This window comes from Pomacea canaliculata, linkage group LG6, assembly GCF_003073045.1.
Source record: "Pomacea canaliculata isolate SZHN2017 linkage group LG6, ASM307304v1, whole genome shotgun sequence".
NCBI classification, from domain to species: Eukaryota; Metazoa; Mollusca; class Gastropoda; order Architaenioglossa; family Ampullariidae; genus Pomacea; species Pomacea canaliculata.
Window position 1 is genome coordinate 24,713,291 of NC_037595.1, and position 15,615 is coordinate 24,728,905.

Consider the following 15,615-nt stretch of genomic DNA (forward strand, 5'->3'; position numbering starts at 1 on the left):
TATTCTTCGTTTAGTACGGTTGTTTGTTCTTTAATAGCTCATATGCTGTTTGTTTGTTTTCCTGTCCCTCGTATGCTGTCCATGTTTCATTTTTGTTCTAAAGTGCTAAGAGCATGCTCCTTAGGAGTGTGAGTATGCACTTTACAAATTTTGCATTTATTGTTATATAGCACCCATATCTGTACATGTATCAAGCAATGATATCAGTATGGTGTAAATTTAAGAACAGTTATCCTGTAATTAAGCAAATAATAAAATGAAAGGTTAACTTATCTGGGGGAAGTGGAAGGCATAAGTAGAGGCAGGGCTGCCAATCACAACTGGGTGGTGGTCACAGCTGGGTGGTTATGGAATTTTCTCCAAACAAACATTGACATCCTCAACAATGATGTGACTGAGTGCATCTTCACTTAATCAGTTTGGAATTATGGGGGTCACCATTTGTTTTAGTGAGAGCTTATAGTCTTGATTAGGGTAATAAAATGCCCCATGCACACTGTATGCATTACAGTGGGAAATCAAATAGCATGTACAATGTTACCTTTATATCTGTGCTTTTCATACCCACATTTAGTATTAGAACACAGCATAAACTCTGAAGAGTTTCCAAACAATTTTGTAGCATGCTCAGAGTGAAAAAGAAAAATTCCAGAAGAAAGATTTTGACAGTATTCCTGTATGCACTTGTTGAACTCAGCAGGTGTTCCTTTTGTAATTTTGAGATAGAAAAATGGCAATAATAACTCAGTTTATTATTTCCCAGTGTGGATGTACCTTTTAGTGTACCTTATAAGTTAATTAAATATGGGAGTACAATGGGATTGTAGAATAAAGACACGTTGCATGCTTAGTTTGATTCCTTGTCTTCTCACAGGATGCAGAGAAGGATTCAGAGGTGGATGAACCCATTGCAAAGCCAAGCAACAATGTACAGCCAGAGAAGACGTTGCCTCTAGTACAAAAGGAAGTGAAGCATGTGAGTTTATATTAAATCAGTCTGGAAATACAAAAATGCCAGAGCATTTGATACTGATGTCTTGGTGAGTCTTTTTTTTTTCTTGCTGTCTTTTCATGTCATTTCCTCCTCTTGGGTCCAGCATTGGTCCTCAATCCAATTCTCTTGAGCTGCCTTCATGTTCCTGGTGCTGCAATTCACTATTTTAATACTTGGTTGCTGCTTTCTTTCTCTCTTCAGCCCTGTCATTGAGCAGGTTGTGCAGGATTTGGGGAAAGGCTAGATACAATAGAGAAGTAGGATGTGGTGATTGAGTGTGCTGTAGACAAAAATATAAATTCATTTTTCTCAATGACTTGCAGGTGGCCGAGACAGATCGCTCCAAGTCAGCCTACAGGCTTGGACATGTTTCAAACGAGTCTCATGTCAGCAGCGGTGTCAGGGAGTCCAAACTTTATTCGTCAGACACCCACACAGCCACTCCTCCACCCAGACCGCCAGAGCCTTCACGCTTTGATACACCACCTGGTATATTGTTCAACAAACCCTAGAACCCTTAATTCTGAGAATTAGCCAATTCAGAAAGATAACTTTAAAAAGAGGATAAGATGATAACATGTACACATTTACTCAATGATAGGAAATGAAGAAAATCATTATTAATGTATAAACTATTGAATTTTTATTAAATTATAAATTATTAACTATTGAAAAAAATGTAGCTCTTATTGAAACTTACAGTAACTTTATTGAGATTTCTCCTTTTTTGTGAGCAGTAGTACCTGCAGCACCAGCGGCATCAACAGCTTCTACTGTAGCTCTGACACGATTGGTTGAAGAACTACAGAGGGAGTTACGTGATTTGAAGAGCCACACAGTCAGTAAGAATGAGTACAATGAGCTACGATCAGAATATCAGCTGTTGCGACAGGAATTTGACCAACTGCGGACAACACACACCAAAAAACTGAGGGAGCTGATGCTGGAGGTTGATGAGGAGAAGAAACTGAGGCTGAACACGCAGGTGGAGATGGAGCGTGTCAAGAAATTGCTTGCCGAGTCTAATGTTTGATGCTGTCGTGTGTTTGAGTTTGTGTCTGTGTGAGAATGCATAAATATCATGAAGTACATCAGGTGAAGACCGATGCATGAGAGCGTAAGTCTTTTATGCAAGGAACAAAAAGAAGACACTTATGCTTCACAACAGTCTGCAGAAGTGTTTGGTTGTGGAGAAAGTATTCTCATCGCCATGTGACTGCTTTAGCAGTGCAGCAGATGGACACACGAACCAAGGAGTGAGAAACAAGCTCGTGCTGATCCACTCACTCACAAAGCCACTGCTATTTGTCAGCAGACATACCAAACTGTGTTTCATGATTCTGTGAACAAGTTGCCTGCAATCAGACGATCCGGCACTAACAAACAGTTCTTTGAATTCTTCTCTTGCACATTTGGCCATCAGTATGTTTACATTCTCACCCCCCCCCCTTTTTTTTTTTAAAGATAAGGTTAATAGTCTTTGTGCAAAGCAGTCACCTTTTTTTTCAGATAACACATTTGGTTGCCTATGTTTTCAGAAGAACAAAAGTGTCTTTAGAAGAGTTACTCTCCTTCTCCCTTAAAGTAGTAGAACCATGAGAAAACTATCTGGGGCAGTATCCATTGGCAACTCAGGGTGGTTGTGTTTGTCAAATCATGCTTCAGCATTGTACCTTTCTATTGCCCTGCAGCATATCAGGAGCTTAACATTCCTTTGATGTCTTGGTAAGTCAAACTTTCAGTTTCAGCTGCCAATGTTGTCTCGTGCTTTATGTGCTTGTACCCTGCAGACCCATTCCATTCTGTACCCTTGTCAGAAATGTGTTTCAGCATTATTTTTTAATTTAAAAAAGACATTGCCTGTGAGATTTCTAAATTTTATAGCTTTCATGTAACCAGATATTTTTTTAATGCTCATAAGTTGTTACTGATAGCTAATGCTGCAGGTACATGCAGCTAAATGCACATTTTGAGTTTTACCGCAGCTTTGTGGGAAAACATTCCAGGATGTGTTCTGCCATTTTCTTTTGGGGTTGGTTCAGGCAGAGAGAGAGAAAAAGTAATGCATAAATACTGCAAATTCTCATGCTGCTTTTGCAGCTTTCGTCAACTTCAGACGATATATGCTAAAGACACCAAGTCCCTTGATGTGTGTGAAGTGTGCTTATAGTTGCTGTCAGCGGTTGAAAGTTTTTCAATTAGTATCTGAAAGTATTTGAATTACAACAGTCCGCTGCTTAAAATGAGAAATATTGCAAAACATTAGACAGATTCCTACATCCTCTAAAGAGAATAGTAAATTCTCCAGCTTGTTGCTGAACTTAGATCTTTTTCTTCCACTGTCTCAGTTTGATTGCTGGGCTGGTTTTGCTATCTGTCAAGTTTGAAAGACTGAAATATCTCATTGCAGTTTTATTTTTTCTTAACCTGTCTCCTCTAGTCATCCTCATTTTTCTCCTTGTCCGCCTCCCCCAAGAGAAACAAATTAGTAATAAAGGGGTATAAATTGAAGTTTAGGAAATATCTTAAAAAGTGAGCAAGGTTTGAATTCAATGGTATGATCACAATGACCAACTTCATTAACCCTAGCGGGCAATTATACTCAGAAAATGTGCTCAGATGCAAAAATAAACAAAACAGTAAACAAGTGCTAGTTACAAGATAATGTATTTGTATATGCACGTGTCTAGTTGTAGAGAGAAGAAATAGTGTCCAATACTGTGAATGAATTTTAAGATAAACACCCAGAACACTTGGAACGACACACACACGCATACATGCTGCACAAGCAACCATTAATCTATTTCACGGAAAGTTTGTCTCAGAATTTTAATTTTTGTCACCCACTTTTAGAACAATGGAAGTAAAATGTCTGCCACCTGTTCTCAAAAATAGAAAAAAATTGCAGTTCTTTTGCAGTCATTTCTTGTTGGAATAAAAAAGCTTACTCTTGGTTGTTTGGGTTGAGGGGGGCTGCTTTCTCTTTTAATTTTCTTCAAATTTGCTTACTTTGGGATTTTTTATGCTTCTCTCTCTCTTTCCATCTCCTCACGCAATGTGTGATTGCAGATTGTTCATTGTGCATGACTGACTGCTAGTCCTCAAACTATGAAGGTCCTGTTTGCTGATGGTGGGTTGATCAATCAAAGCTGTGCACAGGGACAGAGGAGGATGCCTCATTCTTACCATCATACTCTGTGCTGCATAAAAGCAAACCAAGACTACCAACATGTTTCAAACACATTACTTCTCAAGCAGTACTTCGTAAAATGACCCAATTATTTGTTACTGTGATCTAGGTACATGATGTGTTTGCTGAGACAAGGACTGAATTTGTGAAAATGTATTATGCTTGGCATTTGATAGATCTGAGTATTCTGTAACTATTTGTGAATAAAATTGATTATCCTTGTAAACTCTTTGCTTATATAGAAGTTTCCCCAGACCTAACTGTTTTTAATCACCAAGGGAAGGCCACATTTTAAAGTCTAAACAAAGGTATTTTTGGTCATTGAAGGAACATGCAGAGTTCAGATTATCAGTGTGTAGATGTCAAGTAGACATGGAGAGCTAAATGTGCATTTTGTCAACTGATGTACCAGTTAGTATATATGACACCAGCTTTTATACAGTTTTATCTGATAAGCTGTTTGGCTCATAGCCATGGCTTTAATCAATCTTGCCAAAATGCATTTCCTGGTGTGCATATCTTAGAAGATGCAACTGCATGGAGCAGGCATCAATGATTTGTGCACACCAAGTGGCAATGGTTAACAAACATACAAAAAGGTCATCAGACCTTCAAAATCAATGGTTAATTATTATATATGGAAAATAGCTAAAGCAACAAGCTGAACATTATATCATTAGCTTTAATTTTCACCAAATAGAGAAAAAAGTTCCCACAATAAAATGCAGCTCTTAATAGTGAATGGGCATTCAGATGTCTGAAATATGCTTCTCGTTTTTTTTCAATTATATATCCGGATTCATTTTATATTTTTACAGTTTTAATTGTAGTATGCATACAGTTGCAGTATCTTGTTAAATGGAAAATGTGTTTTCTCTCAACAAAAAAAAAAACGACAAAAGGTTTTAACTTCCTGACACTTGTGCTTATTTTTTATCTTTTTTATTTCTTCCTTTCTAATGATATAAAAAGGTTGCATGGGGGCTGCTAGAACTTCTTAGTATATTATTTTCTTAGTATATTTGTCAAATAAATTTCCAAATGCAGAATTCTTTTACTCTTATTTTTTTATTTATAATGTGATAAAATGTATTTGTTTTTTTTTTTTTGTTTTGTTTTGTTTTTTTTTAGTTTGTTTTTGTTTTGATGCACTTGGCAGCCATAAGCCAGTGATCGGTTATTATCAAGTCCTTGACTGTGACAGCTTTCCTTGCCATCATGAACAATTATTGTGCCAAAATGTACTGATTGCCTTTTTATTTCTATAGACTATGTGCTTCTCTCCAAGGCAGTGAAGTCAAAGCTTTGAGAGGACTTGAAGCAACTGTACTTAAAAGTTACGGACAGTATATACAGACAGGATGTATCATGTCCTATCAAAAATTTAGGAAGGAATGGATTTGTAGAAAGCATTTCTGTGTTACTTTAACAAGCTTTTTAAGTTTGAACAGCAGGATATACCTTGGGCACTACCAAAAAGATTGTTTTGCTTTGTTTTTTAAACTCTTTTTCCACCAATGATTTGTGGGCATGCCCACTTGCAAAATTGTAATGTATGCCATCTGTGAGCAAACGTGAATGATTGAACATTGAGGAAGGCTTCACTGAGTCCACTGATATATCATTTCAGTGCATGGGATACATTTGTACAAAACAGGCCTAAAACATTTGCTTTTGCAAAGCAAACTGTGTTTCATTGAAATATTCTTCATTTTGTGTAAATGCTTCATTGTGTTTTTGGCAATTCATACTAAAGAAAGAATGGCTGCAAAATGTGATCTTTATTGACATAATGTATTTTATTTACTTGAATTGTCTAGAACATTGCTAGCCTCTTCAGGATACACTATCTTCGTCTGCTACTCCTGTTTTTAAAAAATAAGAAATCTAAACAAAAGTACATTTGTCCATATACAGCACAGAAAAATGCACCGGATGTGTAGATTTTCTCATGATCTACAAATGCTTCCATTATATTATCAGAGCCTTAGACTGTTTCCATCACCAAAGAACAAGGTTAGTGAAGCAAAGATCACCTGGTTGAAGCGAATGTTGGTAGAGGTTAAAAAGTCCTGGCAAAAGTTTTGAAAGGGACTTGTGGTCCTGCCTAGTAATAACATAAGCTTTGTAGCTCAAAGCTTACACTCCCACACCATGTATACAAGAGACCAAACATTTGTAGGTTTAGGACTGCTGTTGCTAAAGATCATATCAATGTATAACTGAAGGGTAACAGTAACCAATTTTAAAATGGAATCTTAAGAATCCAAAGAACTTCAACTAACGTAGTTTGTGGAGATTAGTGGGACGGAAGAAGTCAGACATTCCCAGCACTCTTCATGAATTTTTGTGGGTGTTAAGAACTGGTCCAACTGGTAACCAACCCACCCTACTTTATTTAATTTCTGTGGATTAAAATCTGCCTTGGTCGGAATCGGGGTTGTGAATCTGTAAATGAATGTATCCAGAATGTTGAGTATTTTTTTTCTACCTCATGTTGAACAAGTATGTAGAGCTAGACATCACCCTCACTTCCTGCCTATAAATAACTTTCTGCATCTCAATAGAGCAAGAGGTAGAAAGGGCACGTGCTTTATGTGGCAAGAGTAACTGGTAATCAGAGCACCTAATAGGCACATTTAATAAAAAAACATACAGTAGTGCTGTGGGCATTTCTTTTTTAACAAACCATGGGCCTTGTGTGTGCTTGCATGCATGCATGAAGAATTAAGAGCCGCTTTTAAATGACTTGCATGTCTTTGTAATTCATTTATGCCTTTATTGGTCACTGGAAACTGCTTTGTTTACAGGTACAGATTTTTTTGTGACCTTAAGAGTCAAAGTGTCAGACCTGTGTAAAGCGATTTTGGTTTTGAATGGCACGAGCAGGAAAAAAATTTGCATCGGTCGCTGCTGTATTTAAGAACTTTTACATGACTGCCATAAGATGTGTGCATGTTGATGCATAAACTCGTTGTTCTTGTACTTGCATTATAAAAGCTTTAGTCTTTAATTGAAAGATGATCACATTTTTTACATCTCCAGAACACTGCAGAGTATATTTACCGTTCCAAGGCTGAGGTGCTTGTTGGGTTTGCTGTCTCTGGCCATATTTAGTTTTCATGTAGGTTTTGGCTCTGTGTAAAAACTAAAATGAATTTTTTATATCTATAAAAAGTGAATGAGAATGTAGATTATGAAAACAATTGATAATAGAGCTCTTCTACACCTTACATATTATGGGGACACTACCAAATTCATTCTCTTTTTTGAAATCATAAGGGCTTAATGGAGATCTTGGAACATGTTACATCCTTTTTGTGCAACTTAATATTTTTTGTCTCGAAAGCAAGAGCCTTAGTTTTAAGTTTTGGTTAATCAGTGGGAAGCATTCCTTTAAAAGAAAAGGTGTATCTGCTCTTATTTAGTATTTTGATAGTGTTTTCATAGATTACTTCTCATTCAGACAACATGACAGTTGTCTTACACTTTCTGTTTGCCCTGACATGGCATTAAGCCACACTCACTAACCTCACGTTTTTCGGGGAGAACATTTTGCTTTTTTAAAAAAAAGAGCATTTTTGTTGTTTTTTTTAACCTAGGTTGCATGTTGTCAGATACATGTGATGGTCAGAGAGAAATCCAATTAGGGGGTACAGGTCAAATGTGCAAATATGACTGACAACAATTGTAATTAAATTAGATATTCTGGTCTTATCCTGCCGAAGGGTATTGGTAGAGCTAAAAGGGCTGTCTGATCCATTTAGCATTCCTGTTTGGTTCTTTTCTTTCAGAGGTTGTGTCAAAGTGTTTGATTGCAGGATAAATCTTTCCAGTTTTGTTGGCTTGGCAGTTCTCACTTTCTGCCTTCATCAACTTTTACCTACTTGATATGTTTCATCTGCTTTATTGACTTGCAACTTTCCTAGGAGACAAAAATTAAGCTATGCTCCAAACTGGTGTGACAACAGGCTTTCAACCACTCAGCCACGAGATTCTCAGATCTACTTGTTTGCGGTTGTTCTCTCATATCAATTGTTTTATTTTGTTTTGTTTTGTTTTTTTTTTTTTACTTGCATGAACAGCAGAAATAATTATCCAAAAAAAAAAAGCCAGTCATCCTTTCTGTACAAAGTTTTATTCAAACTGTGACTACATTTTCTTCTTCAGTAAGGAATAACTCTTTGCAACCAGCATACAGTGGGAGAGACAGAGGTCATTCTCATCCTGGACTTTCTCCCCAGAACCAAACAAGGATTGCTGCATTTAACGGTCACATCCTCCAGTCCGCAACGCTTACCAAATAGTGAAAAAGATCTGTCTGTGTCTGAACTGCAACTATCTCTGTTCTCAGTGTGTAAAAATACCAGGCTGACGATACTTTGCTTGGACATGTATGAAACGTGACAAGGTGCTTTTTATTTTTATTTTGTTGGGGGGCGGGGGATTACCTTTTGCAAAATCTCAGAATACGCTGATTAGCAACAAGTAAACATGATATCTTAGGTGTTTACAGGGATTACAGTTGCAGGTTTTATCTACAGTTAAACTATATTTCCTGAGATCATTGGTATGGCAGTTGCATGCAGACAAAACTTTCTTTTTAAGGGGTGGGGGGAACCTTTATATTTTTTGATAGACATTGAACACAAGTATTTTGTGTGCATGCACATACAGAAGGGGCAACAACTAAATGGCTTAATGTGTATTGTTCAGGAAAAGCAAGTTACACAAGACTATTTGTACAGATATGAACTCTAAGGTGGAGAGAAGGTGCGTGTGCATGGATGAATGTTTTTACATTTTTTTTTTTCAAATTTGTAAGCCTATTGTGTCTGTCTTGACTTGCATAAGGAGGGTGGAGAATGATGGCAAGTTATTTTCCAATTCAAAATGCAAAGATATTAGTCATGTTTCACAAGTTTCAAATGAAATGTCTCCTAACTAATATTTATTCCTAATTTATTAGTTCTTGGTAGCTGTACAATACAGGTTGATGTTGGAAGTTTGCTTTCATGTGTTGAAATATTACGTAACAAAAGAAAAAAAAGCACTAGCATTCTTCCCTTGGACAATTTTTTATGAAAGCCTTAATCTGAAAAGCCAACATCTTTCCACTGATGATGATACAAATACTACCAAATTTCTTTCCAATTATTCTTGTTTGTAATGCATCAGTCACTTGAAAGATCTCTGCGATATATGTTCAGCATTCCTTGTTGGGGTGGAAACCCTACATTTGCGCTAAAGTTAAGAAGGCAACGATTCTGTAAAACTTTTATGTTGGATTTAGTGTAACTTAAGTTTATTGCGTTATACAACACACACACACACACTTTCTGTCGGGTATTGCCCATATCACGCATAAAAACTACCTTCTACAGTATATTATCGTGCATTGTATATTACTTCTTATTAAAAAAAAAGTATTCCAATGGTGCAAGTTGTGTGCTCACATTTTTCTGTGAGTCTGGTATCTGTGCTTGTTATATTCCTTCTTTACATTGTACAAGTTTCCTTGATTACCAGCAGATATACACAAGCTGTTTATCTGGCTATTGTCACCTAAAAAAATTGTAATTGTATACTGCACAGGCACATTGTGAGTGCAGACAGTTAAAATTAAGATAATAATCAACGGTATAACCTTTGAGAGACCTGTGTCACTTTTTGAATGTTTCTTTCTCTTGGGCTGTAGATTTGCTGGAAGGATCTTGCTATGAATGTTTCATTGCTGCAATTTTTTATTTTTAAATGTATTAAAAAGTCATGCCCAGTGGATAATCCAGCAAAAAAATTCATAATAATAATAATCTTTTGTTGAAGATCCTCTAACCTGACTGCCCGTTGCACCTAAAGCAGCCACTTATTACTTTATATATATATAAAGGGTTACAGATAGATAATGCAGAAAGACAGCAAAAGTAGTGGTTAAGCTAAAAAAAACTTGTGTACTATTTGTATGAAGATTTGTTTTTTAATACCATCATATTTTTCGACAATGTTCAAAGTAAGCCTCATTAGCTCCCTGTTGAAAAGCTAAACATCAGCTTCCAACAGCTTTATCGTGTGATCCTAGCTGCTGAAAACACCAATATCCACTCCCTCTCCCTAGATATGCAATGTCAGTCAAGTTTGTCTCGTGAACATTTCAGTAATCCCTTCAGGAAAATACTGGAATACACAGATTTTATTAATGTATCTCTTGCTCTGAGGGAAGTACTATCCATTTCAATAAAGAACTCTGACACTTTTAGACAAAAATACTTCACAGGCAAAGATGTTATCTGTGCGACTGATTCTCTCTAAATGCAGTGAGCTTTTACATTAATTTTAATGATAGATGACATCTTTACTATTCCTATTACAGTCATAGTTGTGATGATACCTCAGTGCTAACAACACACCAGAGGTGTGTACAAATACATGTTGATCAGGACAAAATTTTTAAATCATGATTATGTCCCACCAGTGCATTTTTAGTTAAGATGGAGTCTGTTGAGATACAGTTGGTACACTTGACACCCAGTGTAATGTGCTGACAGCAGTGCTACCAAACATCAGTGCACCTTTTCTTGAATCTAGAAGTTTTACCACCCCCACCCAACTCCAAGCGTTATTTTAAGGTGTTAATGTCTTAAAAAGAAATGCACGGAATCACGTTGATTCGACAACCCACATGTGAACTGCACAGTCACCACCCACAGCCAATACAGGTAGCTGTCCATGCCAGGACAGGCCGTAGGCGACAGGAAGAGAAGCCGACACATGCACCTGTTGACAGAATGCAGATCTCAATTTCCACAGGCAAATAGATTTAGGACTTTTGTTAAAGCAATTCTTTTCACAAAGTTCAAAGATACTTTTGCCACATTCCAAAAAAAAAAGTTGGCTTTTAAGCTTACTCCATCCTGGCATCAGATTTCAAGGTATCTAATCTTAGAGAAGTGCAGCATTTCCTTCTGATGCAAGCCACGCTACTCGAGAGACATTTGGGAACAAAGCAGTTATCAATAATAATGGAGGGGAAGTGGGAAACGTATCCACCAAAGCTGCAGTCACCACCTGCTGATGTCTTGTGTTAAAGACATGGATCTGACGTTCTGGCCTCCCCAGTGTAGCCAGCAGACTCTCATGACACCGAGACCAACGAAAACGCTGTGCTCCTTCTGCATGAGCCTGTCGGCGCTCCAGTGGCATGCTTCAAAGAAAAAAAAAAGGGAAACCTGCTGGAAAGGTTTGCATTCAGCACATTTTTACAAACTGGATGCATATATCTAATGTTCCAAGACAAGCTCCATTGGTTTAAATAGCACACACCTAAGCCTGCACTAGACTACAATTCCTAGCACCAATGCATTATGGGTAGCTATTTACACAGTCTGCTGCTTACCCTACAGCCCCAAACCCAATGACATCAACATTTTGTTTTATATTCATACTTCATAATTGATAATATTTGAAACTGTACTAGTATCTTATGTACCTTGATCTAGAAGTGTCAAAGACAACCCAGTCTGTGCCTGCCACAGCCCCGGCAAGAAGGCTGTTGTGTGGTGACCAGTCACAGTCCATGAGTGGGGATACTCCACAACTGAGGCTCATGACAGGCAGTTGGTTATCAAGACTGAAGAAACGAATTAGTCCATCTTTCTGCCCTACCATCAGCTGGTAACAGTCAAGCTTTTCATTAGCAGGTAACAGTCAAGCTTTTCAAGGTGAGGCTGTGACACCACTGACACAATATCAAATGTCATACCCATTACACATGCCAAAAAAATTAATCAGCACACTGGCATGACAAATTCTGCCACTTGATGGGTAATGGTGTACCAAATGTCATCTTGCAGTATCTATTTTTTTTCTTAGAAAAAATATTATAGCTGTTAGAAACGCAATAAAAGCTACATTTAAAAGCTGATTAGCTTTAGGAATTTCAGAAGAAAAACATAAATTATAGGCTAAAGATTAAAATAAGATACAAGGGACTAGTGTGATTATGTGTATTATCTGGCATGACTGCAAAACTACATCGATGCATTAAGACTTTTTACAAACCTACCTAAGTCAAGGATAAAGTACTGGAATGGCACTGTTCTTCAAATCAAGGTATAAATTATAAAGGATCCTAAATAATATTTTTAATGGTACAAGAAAGGGTCAGCCAACCTTTTAAAAGATGTAGTCAATTTGTCAAATTTTACCTTCAGTGGTTCATCAGAATGCCAGGCAACTGCCATACCAGGGGCAGTAAGTCTGAACACAATCTCCTCTTCCTGAGCCTCAACATTCCACACCCGGCATGTCAGGTCATCTCCTGTACTTGCCACACGCTGACCTTCGGAAGGGTCAAAGGTCACGGCATTCACAAAGTCAGTGTGACCTTGAAGTACCTGTACATGATGTAGACAATTCTTCAAACTATCCAAGTGATGATAAACCAACATTCACTGCACTCATCAGTGTAATACAGTACCAGAACCAAACCTAAACAATAAAATGGTTGGGAGGAAACAGACTCTGGGATGAGTTGCATGTGAGGTTATGAAAATAATAATAATAATGTTTATTTATATAGCACTTTTCCCCACCATTAAAGCACTTTACTAAAAAGAAAAAACACACAAACATAATAATAATAGATGCTGGTCTCAAAAACTATCCCTGAAAAATAGCCGAGCTAAGAGAACTTAGATACCATCATAGTAGCTTAATGATTTACTCACTTGAAGATTGTCAGTGTCTTTCATGTTGGAGTAAAACACTCGCACCCTGTGGTCATCACATCCTGCAACAAAGCTGGTACCACGAGGCAAACTTAGGTTAATAAAGAAAAGGAAAGAAATACACCACTCTCTGCAAAACTCTCTCTCTCTCCATAAAGAACAATATTAAGAGGGAGGGAGTGGGTGAGTGGGCAAGTGGTGAGTGTGGGTGTATGTCTGCATATGCATACTTGTGGTATGTGTGGTATGAGTAAATAAGGCAGGCACTTGACTGAAATCCTTAGGGGAAGAGGAGAGCTGGGAGACCAAAGCAGACTTGGACAATAACAGTAGAGAGCGAGGCAGAAATCTGCAAAACCACTACGCATTGTCCTTTTGAAATAACAAGACACAATAAAAGTAAGAGAGATCGCTTCTTGCCTGAGAATTTTGGGTAGGACATTGAGTGATGTAGCAGGACTCCAAGCCAAGCATGCCAAACCAACATCAACTTGAATATCTTTCACTATTCTGTAGTCAAGACCATCTACTTCTTTATCTTCTTCCTGGTGGCATGGAAATATCAAAGATTAGATTCAGGAAATCATACATTTTTAACCAAACAAAGCACAGGAGTAAGCTAAAGATTTTAAAGTTTTTATTTGAGGTAAGCTGTTTCGCAGGGATGTACAATCTTTATCACAATATCAGTTTCTGCAAAGTCATACAAAGTTGTATTTGCAATCATATGACATAGTGTTTTTGGGCATCAGTGGTATGTGATGTGATACAAAGTTATGAAACTCACTATTTTTGTAACCGTCACTAATTCTCTTTTTAAGTTTAGCACCTTCTTGGTTGGACACAATTTTACAGATGTTTGACAAAGGAAGTTATAAGCCACAATCTTCCACCTATAGGCTTAGCCAACACCTCTCACAACTCTATTTTATCTTATCTATATTGAAAATGATTTATGTAACAAGAATACACTTTCAAAAACTATAACTGGTAGACTTGAATCTGTTATAATCACCTGAGAGAACTTGTGTCCTGCTATGATTACCCCATCCCCACATTCCAATACTTTACCCCTAACCTTTTCTATTTCAAGATATGTGGGTGGAGGAACAACAACTTTTAAGGACTTGATTCTCAATCTCCCAATTACCTTGCCTCCATCTCTCACTAGTCAAGCTTCCTTGTTTATACACAGTCTCAGTCACTAGAGCTTTATAGCATTAATAGCTGTAACCTACAACAACCCCTTACATGTATTAATTATTTTCTTTTCTTGTTGATCAATAAAGAAGTTTAATTCTAAATTGTGTTTTTTTCTATCATTTATATTTACTCATTCCCTGATGCTCAAAAACTAATTTTGTCTTAACTGGCCCTGTAGAGGGTTAGGGTTGGAAGTGTTTGAAGTCATGGTTTATGGAATAAAAGCTGACTGGTTGATCTCCCTATTAAGATCCCCTCTCAATTAAGACCTGATTTTGATGGATTCCAGCAATTCTTGATAGAGAGATTTTACTTTTTTTAAATATAAATATATGGATTATCTCCGCTTCCCCCCACCCCCTGCAGTGTGTGTGTGTACATGCGTTAGATCCTCTTCTGTGTATAATAATAATAATAATAATAATAATAATAATAATAATAATAATAAAGATTATTACATCGCATTTATATGTGGAACACGTACTAGTACTTTGTCTTCTTTACTTATGTTTAGTTGCTGTAAAAAGCAACAGTCACATCACATATCATAAAGAGCTGTTTGAATAGATACCTCTATATACATGTGCAAATACACCTCATAATTAATATCTCAACATTTTTAACATAACAATAAATTATTTTAAGCTATTATAACAATGTACAAATCAAACCTGAAAACGACATGACATTACGCAGACACGCTTAGCTGTCCCAATCGCTAGGAGATTAAACGACCACTGAAAAGGAGAAAATTCAACGCAGCGTACAACTTCTGTACAAGGAATACAGTACGTTGATTTCGTTGTCTCCTTCATATTCCTGATGAGGCCGTATAAACTGAATGCTGTTGCTGACTATGTGAATTAAACAGGCCGCTCACGACTTACGTGAACTCAGTACAGAAAAGCTCAAGAAGGGAAGCTATTCGCAAGGTTTGCACTGTTCTCGAGCATTATCTCCCGATGATGGTGAAGGAGAGAAAAAGACACAGTGCTGAAAGTACTCTACGGGCAAGGTGACACATTCCTATGCAAACTAGGCCCCGTAAATGTTCGAGGCTTACATCTTGGACTGGATCCAAGAAAACCGCTGGGGAAAACGTAGACTGGCGTATTTCGACCGTTCGTCGGGAAAAGTAATGATACTGTAGCAGGAGCGCTTGTATATGGCAACGTGTACCGCTGACAGTACGCTTGTTCCCTCCACCCCGCATCCACTTCCACCCCATCACTTGGTCGCGCGAGACGGACGACAACAGCGGGTGACGTAGCACCCAAACTGTCCAGTATAAATTGCAGACAAAAGTCAGTGCTTGCACCTGTTTACCGAAAGGCGGCTGGTCCTGCTTGGAAAAGGAGTAAAACTTTGGTTCTGAGCAATTTAATTAGCTTCCACCTTCTATGTAAACTTCAGTTCTGACCACCCGAGTACGAGAGAAGTACCGCAAGGTGCTTTGGTCCCGCCGGAAAGCTTCTCACGTCACTCAACCCCCCTTTTTCCCC

General features: G+C 37.6%; 2 protein-coding genes across 9 annotated transcripts in view; one reads left to right on the forward strand and one right to left on the reverse strand.

Moving 5' to 3' along the window:
• The window catches only part of LOC112565551 (CD2-associated protein-like), a 26,898-nt gene extending 17,279 nt beyond the window's left edge, over positions 1–9,619 (forward strand). For all 8 annotated transcript variants that reach the window (XM_025241042.1, XM_025241044.1, XM_025241045.1 and 5 more), the window contains 3 exons: positions 875–976; positions 1,318–1,483; positions 1,732–9,619. In XM_025241042.1, coding sequence (XP_025096827.1) covers positions 875–976; positions 1,318–1,483; positions 1,732–2,027 — 564 coding nt within the window. In that variant the 3' untranslated portion in view covers positions 2,028–9,619. The remainder of the gene's footprint in view (positions 1–874; positions 977–1,317; positions 1,484–1,731) is intronic.
• Positions 9,096–15,615, reverse strand: LOC112565552 (nucleoporin Nup37-like). The gene is made up of 7 exons (XM_025241051.1): positions 14,785–15,615; positions 13,331–13,455; positions 12,911–12,983; positions 12,389–12,577; positions 11,671–11,852; positions 11,250–11,385; positions 9,096–10,958 (listed from the first exon to the last, which is right to left on the reverse strand). The coding sequence occupies exons 1-7, from the start codon at positions 14,926–14,928 to the stop codon at positions 10,842–10,844; spliced, it is 966 nt and encodes a 321-aa protein (XP_025096836.1). The 5' UTR covers positions 14,929–15,615; the 3' UTR covers positions 9,096–10,841.